This window comes from Erythrolamprus reginae, chromosome 2 (assembly GCF_031021105.1).
Source record: "Erythrolamprus reginae isolate rEryReg1 chromosome 2, rEryReg1.hap1, whole genome shotgun sequence".
Classification (NCBI taxonomy): domain Eukaryota; kingdom Metazoa; phylum Chordata; class Lepidosauria; order Squamata; family Dipsadidae; genus Erythrolamprus; species Erythrolamprus reginae.
Genome location: NC_091951.1, coordinates 108,560,687 through 108,573,084, shown reverse-complemented (window position 1 = coordinate 108,573,084; position 12,398 = coordinate 108,560,687). Strand labels below are relative to the sequence as shown.

The 12,398-nt window shown below is 39.9% G+C and overlaps 2 protein-coding genes across 2 annotated transcripts in view; one reads left to right on the top strand and one right to left on the bottom strand.

The window, feature by feature from the left end:
* The window catches only part of CD74 (CD74 molecule), a 119,204-nt gene that overhangs the window by 38,325 nt on the left and 68,481 nt on the right, over window positions 1-12,398 (bottom strand). The window lies entirely within an intron of this gene.
* The window catches only part of TCOF1 (treacle ribosome biogenesis factor 1), a 56,698-nt gene that overhangs the window by 10,173 nt on the left and 34,127 nt on the right, over window positions 1-12,398 (top strand). The window contains exons 4-9 of the mRNA XM_070739064.1: window positions 136-260; window positions 2,602-2,941; window positions 4,078-4,160; window positions 6,191-6,409; window positions 7,711-7,917; window positions 8,440-8,646. Coding sequence (XP_070595165.1) covers window positions 136-260; window positions 2,602-2,941; window positions 4,078-4,160; window positions 6,191-6,409; window positions 7,711-7,917; window positions 8,440-8,646 — 1,181 coding nt within the window. The remainder of the gene's footprint in view (window positions 1-135; window positions 261-2,601; window positions 2,942-4,077; window positions 4,161-6,190; window positions 6,410-7,710; window positions 7,918-8,439; window positions 8,647-12,398) is intronic.

The window sequence follows — 12,398 nt, the reverse complement described above, 5'->3', positions numbered from 1 at the left end:
GCAGAGCCCTCTTCAATGATTCAGTTGAACATCTCCTTTTCTAGAATCATTTCCATTTTGGTTGGTTGTAATATAAGTTGGGGGGGGGTTATATTCAGTCTTTCAATATGTTGTGCTTTTATATGGGTGTTTCAGCTAATCTGGGTGTGAATAACGGCACCAAGCCAACAAAGACAGTAACTAAAGAAGAGAGTAGCAGCGAAGATTCAGATTCAGATTCATCTTCGGAAGGGGAAGAGGAAGCAGTTGCCAAAAAGACTGTAAGCAAAAAGACTTTGATCATTGCTAGTCTGCGGGAAAATATCAGGAGTGTATCTAGGATGGCACCCAGGTTTCTGTTATTTTAACATCATCATCATCACCTTCATTTAATGAATCCATAATCCCTTGCAGAGTGGAGTCTGGCCAATTGAATGGAACTAGGAGAGTGTTTTAATGGCCAGATTCCCAAATGCAGAGTTCTGTTCAGCAGATATATTCTCAATGTGCCCAGAGAGAGAAATATCTGCCTCTAACTAGGATCAAATTTACAGCTTCCTGAGTGTGAGATGGGAGCTCAATCTCTAGGCCACCGCAGCACTCATTATTTTAAACATTATGTCCTAGAAAATATTTAAAATCCGCAGTCAGATGCAATTTGGAAAAGTGACTGTCTTGACTAAAAACGTATCTGCATTTTAAAAACAGAGTGCATAGGTTGTAGTGTCACAATTGTTGTTTTTTTTACAGATAAGTGCATCAGTAGCAAGTTATATATTGCTTATCTTAGTATTAACTAAGAGAAAAAAGTAAACATGTAAGTTTACTTGGGTAAAGTTGTCTTCAATATTGCTTCAAAATGATGTATTTAATTCAGTGCTATAAAGTATCAGAACATACCAAAGACCTATACACAGAGGGGAAAAGTTCATAATTTTAAACTATACCATTAGCTAGGTGTCTTCAGAAATTGCAAGGTTTAAGATATATAATTTGTTCCTTAACTCTCCCCACTTAAAAGGGAGGGGGCTGAAACTTGGAGGTTTATCTGTGTCCTCAGAATCACCTGAATAGTGCTCTTGGTTTCTATAGTCTGCAGGGGGGTTTTCTCTCAGAGAAATATAAGTCCTTCCATTCCCAAAGCACCTTTGGGATAGAGCCAACCTCGTTTTAGCATACAGAAAATCTGTATCGCTATTGATGGGAAAGTATTCATTACACAAGCCACTAAGTCTGCTGGTGATAAGGCATCTTCCCCAACTCTTGACTGCCACGCCCTGTTTCAGGTAGCTACTATGTATATTCCCTATACAAAAAGAATATATACTGCTCAAAAAAATAAAGGGAACACTCAAGTAACACATCCTAGATCTGAATCAATGAAATATTCTCATTGAATATTTCATTTGCACAACACCATGTGAAATTGATTGTCAGTGTTGCTTCCTAAGTGGACAGTTTGATTTCACAGAAGTTTGATTTACTTGGAGTTGTATTGTGTTGTTTAAGTGTTCCTCCCCTTTTTTGAGCAGTGTATATAATAGTGGAATACTTAAACAGAGTTGAAAGGTTGAAATATTCCTCCTTCCCTTTTTAGGGCAAGATAATTTCTAATATGGATTTTTAACAGAACCTCCAAAGTAAACCCCCTGCAAAAGGAGGAATAGCTGAACCTTTTAAACTTTGCTTAAGTATTCCACTATTGTATCTCTTTTCCTCACTCTGGTATTTTCAAGGCAATTTGTGTTGTCAAAAGTATTTCTTAGTAAGCTTGAGGCTTCAGGGGCTGTGGAAAGTGCTCTCCTCAATGTGGGCATTGCTTCAGTAATTTCCTTTTCAGAACCTCAGGCAAGCTATGGGATTTTCTTAACTCCCCACATGGTTAAATGTGACCAGGTGCCTGTCACTGGTTATCTTTGCCAGAGAGAGGGGCAGAAGTGTGTGAAGAATGGCGTAAGAAAATTCAGAGGAGTCCAAGATCACCTTTTATTTATAGATGAGTTTGGTCATCTATAGATGCATGGAAGTTATATTCTGTTTTTTAAGTGTTCCCTTTATTTTGTTCAGCAGTGTACAATATCTCTATTGAGGTGTTTGCTCATGAATGGGAGAAGAACAGATGTGTTCATCAATGTAGAACTGGGAGTGAAGAGTGTGAGGTTAACTCAGAGCAGTAATGGATTCCTACCAGAATGGTAAAGGGACTCCACACTGGTAGCAATAGTTGAGCTGCGCACGCAACTTTGGATGCCTGACATGCGTGTGCGTGCATCGCAGCACATGCACAGGAATCAAAATTTTGTGAGGGGACACAAGCAAGAAAATTTTTGTTGATTTTTTGCTTTTGTGTATGCGCGGGAGCAAAAAAAATCGCCGAAATCTCACATGCATGCGTGTCACCTCACAAGATTTTACTTCACGTGGAGCACCGGTACTGGCGGTAGGAGCAATCTGCCCCTGCCCCAGAGCAGATATTAAGCAGGCAATTGTTGTTATGAAATCTGTGGGAAACCTTGAGTCAGAAAATTTATTTGAACATAGGATATGCTGAAGCATCTACAAAAACGATTTGACAAATATCATGGAGTGTCTTTCTCTTTTAACCAAGTTTTCTTCTTGTAGGAGAAAATCCCCGTGGCTGGGAAAAATACTGAATTGGCTGATCAAAATACTAATTCTGTCCCAGGAAAGGGAGTGATTGTTGCTGCTGCCCAAGCAAAAGGAGAGCAGAACAACAAATCAAATAAAACCGCACCTCCAACTGCGAGGAAAGCAGGGCCAAATATAGGCCTTTTTACTAAAGCAGGGCCTCCTTCGCAGCCACTGATTTTAGGAGGACAAAAAACAACACAGACCACCAAGACAGCAGAGAGCTCTGGAAGCAGCAGTGGCAGTGGCAGCTCGTCCGAGAGTGAGGAAGAAACAAATTTGTCCACAGTAAAAGCCCCACCTTCCAAACCAAGTAAGTATATGGCTTAAGATTCCCATTGCGTTGTTGCATAGATGGTGCTCTAAAGTTGCAGAAGGGCCTCGTTTTTATTATCTTACCAATAACAGTTAAAATGTGCTACTACCCAAAGCTGAAAGAAAGTTCTAAATTCACAGTCAAGGAGAACATTCCTATTGCCAATTAAAAAAGCATCTTAAGATACCCTTGCCCAAACAGTATCCTTCAGAAAGGCTTGACAGGCTTACTGGAATTTTTGGAATTCCTTAAATGACCTATAGCAGTGATGGCGAACCTTTTTTCCCTCGGGTGCAAGAGCGTGCACATGCACTCTCACACATTCATGAGTGCCCACACCCATAATTCAATGCCTGGGCAGGCTGAAAACAGCTTCCCTCGCCTCCCGGAGACCCTCTGGAGGCCGGAAACGGCCTTTTCTCCAACTTCTGGTGGGCCCAGTAGGCTTGTGTTTCACCTTTCCCAGACTCCAAAGGCTTCCCTGGAGTCGGAGGATAAAAACATCCTTGCGTACCAGCAGATATGACTCCCTGTGCCACCTGTGCCATAGGTTCACCATCACTGACCTAGAGGATGGGTGTTTATGCAGGATAACGTCTCTATACTGAGCTGGCAAAAATAAATTTCTTTTGATGCCAATCCAAATGCTATCTATAAAGACTGCACTTCAGGGGAACAGGTATTAAGAGTTTTTCCACAAATTTGAGACTCAGAACAACTTTTTGAGCCAAAATAAGTTTGTCCAGATGGCGTGTGTGTGTGTGTATTTCTGTGACACTGCAAAGATATCCTTCAATCCTTATCCACATATTCAGAATACAATTTTCACATGTTAGATATCACACAATTGCATACAATTGCATCAGCATCTTTTGCAGAGGTAGCAGGACATACCTGTTACAATGCAGGAACCTTTAGATGCTGAATCTACTTCTGGTTACTGGATTTGAGTATGATAGGAATGGCATGGCCCCACTTCAAAATTTGTACTAATATTTTAAAACTTGATATATGGAGGAACAAAGATGACTATAGGATAAAGGAATATCCTATAATTTAGTATTGGTAGCTATAAATACTAATTTTTTAAAAGTGATCTCCTTCTGCATCAAACCCTCTTTTCTATACTTTAGCTTTAAAGAAGGCGACGAGCGCAAGCAAGGACTCGAGTGATGATTCTGATTCTGAGGACGGGACAAAAGCACCAACAATCCAAGTAACTCTAGTTAACAGTCTTCTAAATTAGTGGAAAGGCTCGTCCTTTTCATCTGTGCCTGCAAGCTAGCTAAATAATTCACTAAATAATTCACTTGCCCTAGAGGAAAAAATACCCTTTCTTCTCCCCATTTGGCCATTTCCAAATGCTGCATAGGATCAACCTCCAGACGCTGTTCATATGTTTAGTGAGATTTTTGCCTTCAGAAGATACTCGGAGAAGACATTTCAAATCCAATGAAATAGAGATGGGGGAATGGATTGGTCCTCTAATGCAGCGTTTCCCAACCGGTGTGCTGCAGCACACTAGTGTGCCGCGAGACACGGTCAGGTGTGCCGCGAAGCTCCTAGGGAAGCTCCAGCTGGGCGGGGCAGTGCTGGTGCCTCCGACCTGGAGCTCCCACTCACAGCTGTCCCCCGGCTCCTGCCCGATGCCGCTGTTTTCGGCGCTCTCCTGCTGGGACCCAAAGAAGGAAGGCGGGAAAAAGGAGAACTTCATTCTTCGCGCCTCCTTTTTCCCGCCTTCCTTCTTTGGGGCCCAGCAGGAGAGCTCCGAAAACAGAACAAAATCCCCAGGATTTTGAAAATATGAATAATGTGCCGCGGCTCAAAAAAGGTTGGGAAACACTGCTCTAATGACCAGTAGAGCTGATTAAAATATGCACTCAAGTTTGACGGGGTTCTAAATTAAAATGAACATGCCCCCATTATTTGAATCTCTTGCCACGTCACTTTTTTTTTTTTTTTTTGGTCTTAAGAAATCCTGAGATGTTGGGATGGAGCTTTCCAACTTCTGCTCTTATGCCAGACACTAGCTTTTAAGGAAATTCTTATGCCTTTAAGAAAATTCTTATGCTTTTAAGGAAATTCTTATGCTTTTAAGAAAATTCTTATGCTTTTAAGGAAATTCTTATGCCTTTAAGAAAATTCTTATGCTTTTAAGAAAATTCTTATGCCTTTAAGAAAATTCTTATGCTTTTAAGAAAATTCTTATGCTTTTAAGAAAATTCTTATGCTTTTAAGGAAATTCTTATGTTTGGATACTTTCAGAGGAATTGTTTGTCCCATGTGCATTTTTGAATCGACAGCAACATTGTCTCCAATGCTGAAGCTTAAATCGGCACATGAGGACTTTGTTCCAACAATGGGGAAGGGAATACATTACAAGCTATTGTCCTACTTCTGTAGAGGGGGAAAGTGGACACCTGGATGGTTATGAGAATAACAACTGTAAATTGTGAGCAGAATGTAATTCCTATTCCAATAATTGGAGAACAGGCAGACTAGCATTGATTATTATAGTCAAAGGTAGCATCTCACTTTGAAGAGAAATTCTTCTGTTGTATGGTTTTATTTGACCAAGGAGGAAATAGGGTTGATCTGTTTCTCTAACTTTGACGTGTGATCCTTGGGCAGGTTCAGTTTTTCTTTTCCACCTCCCACCCCAATCATAATTATTTTTACATCCCCCCCCCCCCCCCCTTTCAGGCTCCAAATTGCTTTTTTCAAGAGGCTCTCTCTCTAAGCTGACCCTCTTCTCCATTTTCTTCTCCTGGTGGGAAAGAAAAAAAATCTTCTGCCCAAAAGGGTTCCAGAAAATGCAAGAGAAAACAATACCAACCTTTTGCTTCCTTTATCCAAAACCTACAACTTTCCCAAGTTTTGTCAGTACCAAAGAATAACACTGGAATATGAGTGGATATATTGTCCTCTATGTTTATCTCCTTCAAGTTACAGAAATAGATTAGACTTGATAGAATGGATCATATGTGCTTCAAGTATTAACTGATTTTATCCTCCTCTTGTCCCAACTTGACTATTCTAATGCATTAGCTAGAGCAGGGGTATCAAACTCACATCATCACCACACGACATATCGGGACTTTTTTCCCCTTCACTAAACTGGGCATGGACGTGGCCAGTGCATGAAGCATCCAGCCCTGAGATAGAGTATGCATCTTTAGCAGCTGATACCTGTGTTGTTCACCTCTCCCCACAATACAAGGAACATTTTTTAATCTTTCCTTTTAGATTAAAGCAGCTGTGCAAAATCCCCCAATGAATAGCCCACTGCTGAACAAGTCACCAGTCACGCCCGGCTCTTGTGCAAGAAATACAGTAAAGGTAACTGCAGCAAAGCAAGCCAGTGCAAAATCTGGAAATGCAAACAGAAGCCCAGAATCAACAGACAGTTCAGAAACTACCGACTCATCGGATAGTGAGACTAAAGCACCTGCTTCAGTATCACAGGTGAGATGCATTGTTAAAGTTGGCTAAGGCACTGAATGTAGGAAAAGAAAAAAGTTTGAAACTGGTCAGTCCAATGAGGTGTCTGGAAATCTGCTGTATAGCAATTATTGGGCAAATGCTATTTCATTGCCAACTATTCCTGTGGAACCTAAAGAGCCGTGAGAGCTGGTTTATAATTTGGAGAGATAAGAAAGTCATAATGACAACTAGGTTCCCACTTTGGTATAATAGATTGAAATTGAAAATAGATGTAAAGTAACCAAATGTTTAGTGAACATAAATCTTCTGTAAATTTCACCAGACTTTAAGATTACAGACAATGCCCACTTGCTGCTGAACAAAGATTTATGGCTGTTTTCTACCAGATTATCTTTTTTTTCCAATATATAATTATTAAATTTTTCCATTTTTTTAATAAAAAGTACATAATCATATTTACAGATGAATCTACATCATATATACATTCCTATTGACATTGTCTTCTAATTACTTTTAGATTTCTTGATATTTTATTTCGATGTTTCTTTTGAGTTTCTTTTTTTTGTCCATTGGTACCATTTTGTCCAGGTTTCATAATAGTCCAATTCTTTTCGATTATTAAGTTCCATTGTCAATCTGTCCATCTCTGCACAGTCGTATATTTTCTTGATGATCTCATTGTCTTCAGGTATTTGCGGATTTTTCCAGTTCTGTGCAAATACAATCCTTGCAGCTGTTGTAATATGCAAGCTTAGATATTTTACATTTTTAGAATAGGTACCTCTCATAATGCCCTGTAGAAAAAACTCTGGCGTATATTCTATTTTTGTATTTGTTATTTGACACAACCAATTATTTATTTTTTTCCAATATTTTCTTGTCTCTGGACATAACCACCATAGATGAAAGAAAGTGCCTTGAGTGTTTTTACATTTCCAACACATTGGACTATAATTTTTGTGCATTTTAGCTAGTCTTTTGGGTGGAAGATGCTAACGGTATAGCATTTTATATTGGTTTTCTTTGTATATTGTGGATTTTGTTAATTTGATGTTTCTCTACCAGATTATCTTTTACCATGCCCATATAGCATGTGTACATAAAGGTATATAATCACAAAATATACACACAAACAAGTTATATATATATATATTTTTTTTATATTGCTCTGTATTTAAAAATAACGTTCAGGGAAAAGAAGTTGACATAGCTTCAGGACAATTTAACCTGCTTCCCAAGACTTCTCAAGATCTATTATACCAGGATATCTTTTTCTCCAACCTCTTTGACAATAGTTAAAATTATCTCAAAAAAATCCTCAGGCCTCCAAAGCAACAGCAAAAAGTGCAGTATCAAGCCCATTAAAGAAGACAGTTTCTGCCTCCGTTCCATCAAAACCCACCCAGAAGACCCCCGTGACCAGCTTATCAAAACCTCCGCCTCCTTCAAAAGAAGCCCAGAGCTCCGACAGCAGTGACTCATCATCTGAGAGTGACCGTGAGACTCCGGCAGTTTCCATAAGTCAGAAGGTTGGTGGGTTTTTTCAAAACTCAAGGAATTGTGGTCTTTGTTTTCCATGAACCAGCCAATTGTAAAAGACAATTTGTTTACTTTAAAATAAGACATTTACACACACACACACACACACACACACACACACACACACAAAGGGTAGCATTTCTAGATAGTGTAACTTGAATGCTAAACAAGTAATTTAGGATCACTTTTAAATGTCAGTTGTTTGGTACCCTTCACTATGCATGCATAGTATATATATAGTATAATTCTGTTCTTACCCTGGAACTGCTTGAAGCATTTGGAAAATTCTGTAGGTGTGTACACACAAAATAGTTACATTTTTCTTCGATTAAATTTTTATAATGCTGCGTACTTATATAAATTGATGTAGTTTCAGAACAATTTAACCTATTTCCCAAGCCTTTGTTTTGATGTATTACACCAGAATATCTTATTCAAGTTCTTGCACTCTGACTTTATACCATTTTTATAATGTCTAACCATAGTTAAAATTATCTCAAAAAAATACCCAGGCCTCCAAAACAACAGCAAAAAGTGCAGTAACAAGCCCATTAAAGAAGACAGTTTCTGCTTCCGTTCCATCAAAATCCACTCAGAAGTTCCCAGCGACCAGCTTATCAAAACCACCACCTACTTCCAAAGAAGCCCAGAGCTCCGACAGCAGTGACTCATCATCTGAAAGTGACTTTGAGACTCCACCACTTCCCATAAGTCAAAAGGTTGGTGTTTTTCCTCTAGGAACAGGGGTCTCTTGTTTTTGCATGAGCCAGCCATTATAGGAGGATTTGCTTATTTTTAGTAAGACATTTACAGTCTGCCAGGGTAGCTTCTTTGGATGGCATAAAAACCATGAATATTAATCTGTTAAAATATATTAACAAGTCAAAAATGTCATAATTCAGATAAAACGGTCATCCTCTCTTTCCACAGCTAGACATCAGAATTATCAGGTTTTGAATGATTTCCTAAAAATATAAAAAACGGTGAAGACATCTTTTAGGAATGCCTATTCCATAACCTATGGTTAAAAAATAGCAGCTTTCTGGTCCATGGGCCTTTTAGCTCATGTCAGTGATTTTAACAGGCTTCCTCTACAGCAGAGATGAGGAATGATGGCCCTTTAATGATTTGTGGGCTTCAAGGCTGGCTCAGGAATTCTGGGAGTTGAAGTCCACAAGTCATAAAGGTTCCATCCTTCCCCACCTCTGCTCTAAATGATCAGACAGAATAATTTTGCACCACAATGGTCCTTTTTTTGCCTATGTGTGTACCCCATGTCTTAAAGCAATATACAGTGGTACCTCAAGATACAAACCCCTCGTCTTACGAACAACTCGTGATACGAACCCGGGGTTCAGAAAAATTTTGCCTCTTCTTACGAACTTTTTTCAAGTTACGAACCGACGTTCGGAGACTGCTGGGAAGCCGCACGGCTGTTTTAAAAGGTGACAGCCGGGCGGCGGGGCTTCCCAGAAGCCTCCCGAACGCCAGTTCGTAACTCGAACAAAGTTCGTAAGAAGAGGAAATTTTTTTCTGAACCCTGGGTTCGGTTTGGGAGGTTGCTGGGAAACCCCCCAGCCCGGCTGTCACCTTTTAAAACAGCCGCGCCGCTTCCCAGCTGTCTCCCGAAGCCGAACGCGGAAGTTCGGCTTTAGCGTTCGGCTTCGGGAGACAGCTAGGAAGCAGCGCGGCTGTTTTAAAAGGTCGCAGCCGGCCTGGGGGGCTTGCCAGCACCCCCCCGAACCCGGGTTCGGAGGGGTGCTGGGAAGCCCCCCAGGCCGGCTGTCACCTTTTAAAACAGCCGCGCGGCTTCCCAGCAGTCGCCGAAAGCCGTTTTTTTGGCGGGGGTTTTTTTGGTTGCACGGATTAATTGACTTTACATTGTTTCCTATGGGAAACAATGTTTCGTCTTACGAACCTTTCGTCTTACGAACCTCCTCCTTGCACCAATTAAGTTCGTATCATGAGATATTACTGTATAGTATTTTTCGGACTATACGATGCACTTTCCTCCCTCCCCAAAGTGGATGGAAATCTCTGTGCATCTTATAGAGCGAATGTTGCAGAGGGGGGAGGGAATTGGTGCAGCGCTGATCAGCTGCTCTAGATGGGATTGCCACTGTCTATTGCCGCTGCAAATGGGCTGCGGTGAATAGGCAGCGACAAATGACCCGTGGAGGCAGAGGCAGATTTTTTTTTCTTGTTTTCCTCCTCTAAAGCTAATGTGCATGTTATAGCCCGGAGCGTTTTATCATCCGAAAATTGTGGTAGTTCTAGCTCTCTCCATTGGTGTCTCAGAAGTCTAGTACACCTATTATCTGCCCCATCTTCCATCTGTAAAATTTGGTCTCTATCTCTTGCTGCACCTTCCTGACTTTTCCCTCCCATTGAGATAAGTCTGTCATTCTCCATATAGCACTGCTTTTGTACACTTCACAGTAGAAAGTAAGTGGATATGTTCCTTTCCAAATGTATCACATACATCTCCTTTGGTTGCTCCATTGTGAGCACCGTGGGAGTCATCAGAGCCAAGTCTTCAAACTAGAAGAAATATATATTATGAATGAAAGATTTGTGTAAAAGCAGGCACCTACATCCAACATATTCGTTCAGTTAGCACAATCAGGGTAGTTATATTGATTTGTAAAAAATAGACTAAAAATGAGAGCTTTGTGCATATCAGCTGACTAGTAAAGCACAAACATCCAAATTACTGGAATTGAAGGCTTACAAAGGGGAAAGGAAGAAAGAAAGCAAAAGATCTAATTACATAACTCCTTTCCCCCTTTTAGAGAACATGCCTTTTCTCACCAGCAATTGTCAGGTGTGTTTTGCACCACATTTTACACCGTCTTACAATATTCATTGTTGTCACACAAAGGAATAAGAAAGAAAGAACTGCTGTTAGAGACCTAACAGCCTCAGTATTACCCTGTTTAACAGATGAAAGCTGCTCAGAAAATGATTTCTTTTCTTGCCTCATTTTTTTGTTATTCTCCCCAGAGTTCTTAAAAATACAGCAGACCATATGCTGAGTTTCTTGAAAAGACAGCTTTGATTTAGCTTCCTTTGGGGGGCTTTGAAGTCTGGTGTAATTCAGGCAACTGTAGCTTGTATCGTTCACCGCTGCATGGCTTCCTTCTTGGGCGATTGAATGGCTGGTTGTCTTTTGTAAAAGAAGTGCTTTACCCCCCTTCTTCTTTCCAAAATAAACTCAATTGCAAATACACCTCCATGGGCTGTAATGTTTATACCATGGGCATGGTCCACTTTTAATACTAGCAGGACCAAAGGATTTCAAGTCAGGTATCTGTTATGTGTCATTCAAAAAGCAGTTGATTGACAAATTAATCAATTTAAATGTTAATTTGTTTGTTTGTTTATTAAATGTATTGGCTGCCCATATTATGGGCAGCTTACAATCTTAACAAAATAAAAACTATACAAAGCTAAAAGACATTCATAAAATACTACAGAATGTATTTTATTGCAAATAAAATGTTATGGGGGGGGGGGGGGAATCTGATATTTAAAGATAGTTAAGAAGCCTGGCAGGCAAATTAAGTTTTGTATGTTTCAGGCTATACAGGTACTGTATTTTTCAGAGTATAAGACACACCAGAATATAAGACGCACCTTAGTTTTTTGGGAGGAAAATAGGGAAAAGAATCTGCTTACCAGGTATTCATCGGGCTAGCGTCCTTAGCCTGGTCAGCATCAGCACATTATTTTATCCCCTGGTTTTAAGTAAGGGTTTAAAAAAATTATTCTGAGAAAGTAACAGTGAAAGAGCTTGCAAGCCAGTAAAATCTGGGAACATCATTAGCACCTGGAAAGAAACAGTATGATCAACTAGAGCAATGGGAAAAACCCTACAAAGACCTAGGGCTTGGAAAACATTCTTCTTTGCAGAGAATAGCAATGAAAGAACTTTCATGTTGGTAAGAGCTGGGAACATCATTAGCACCTGGTTAGGGCTGGAAAGAAACATCTGGAGCAAGTAAAGCAATGAAGAAAAAATCCTACAAAGACAGGGTTTGGAATACATTTTTGGCAAAGAGTAACAATGAAAGAGTTTGGAAGCCGGTAACTGGGAACATTGTTAGCACCTGGTTAGGGCTGGAAAGAAACTTATTCAGAGCAAGTTAGAGTAATGAAAAAAACCTCTCCTCGCAGAGAGAAACAATGAAAGAGCCTGCAAGATAAGAACTGGGAAGATCATTATTTACTTATTTATTTATTTATTTATTTATTATTTGGATTTGTATGCCGCCCCTTTCCGAAGACTCTAATTAGGGCTGGGGGGGAAGGACATTCAGAGTATAAGACACACCCTAATTATCAGCCTCTTAGGGAGAAAAAAGTGTGTCTTATACACCAAAAATATGGTAATCCTTGGGTTACAACTCTAATTGGGACCAGAATTTCTATCACTAAGCAAAGCAGCTTTTAAGAAAAATATCACACTTAG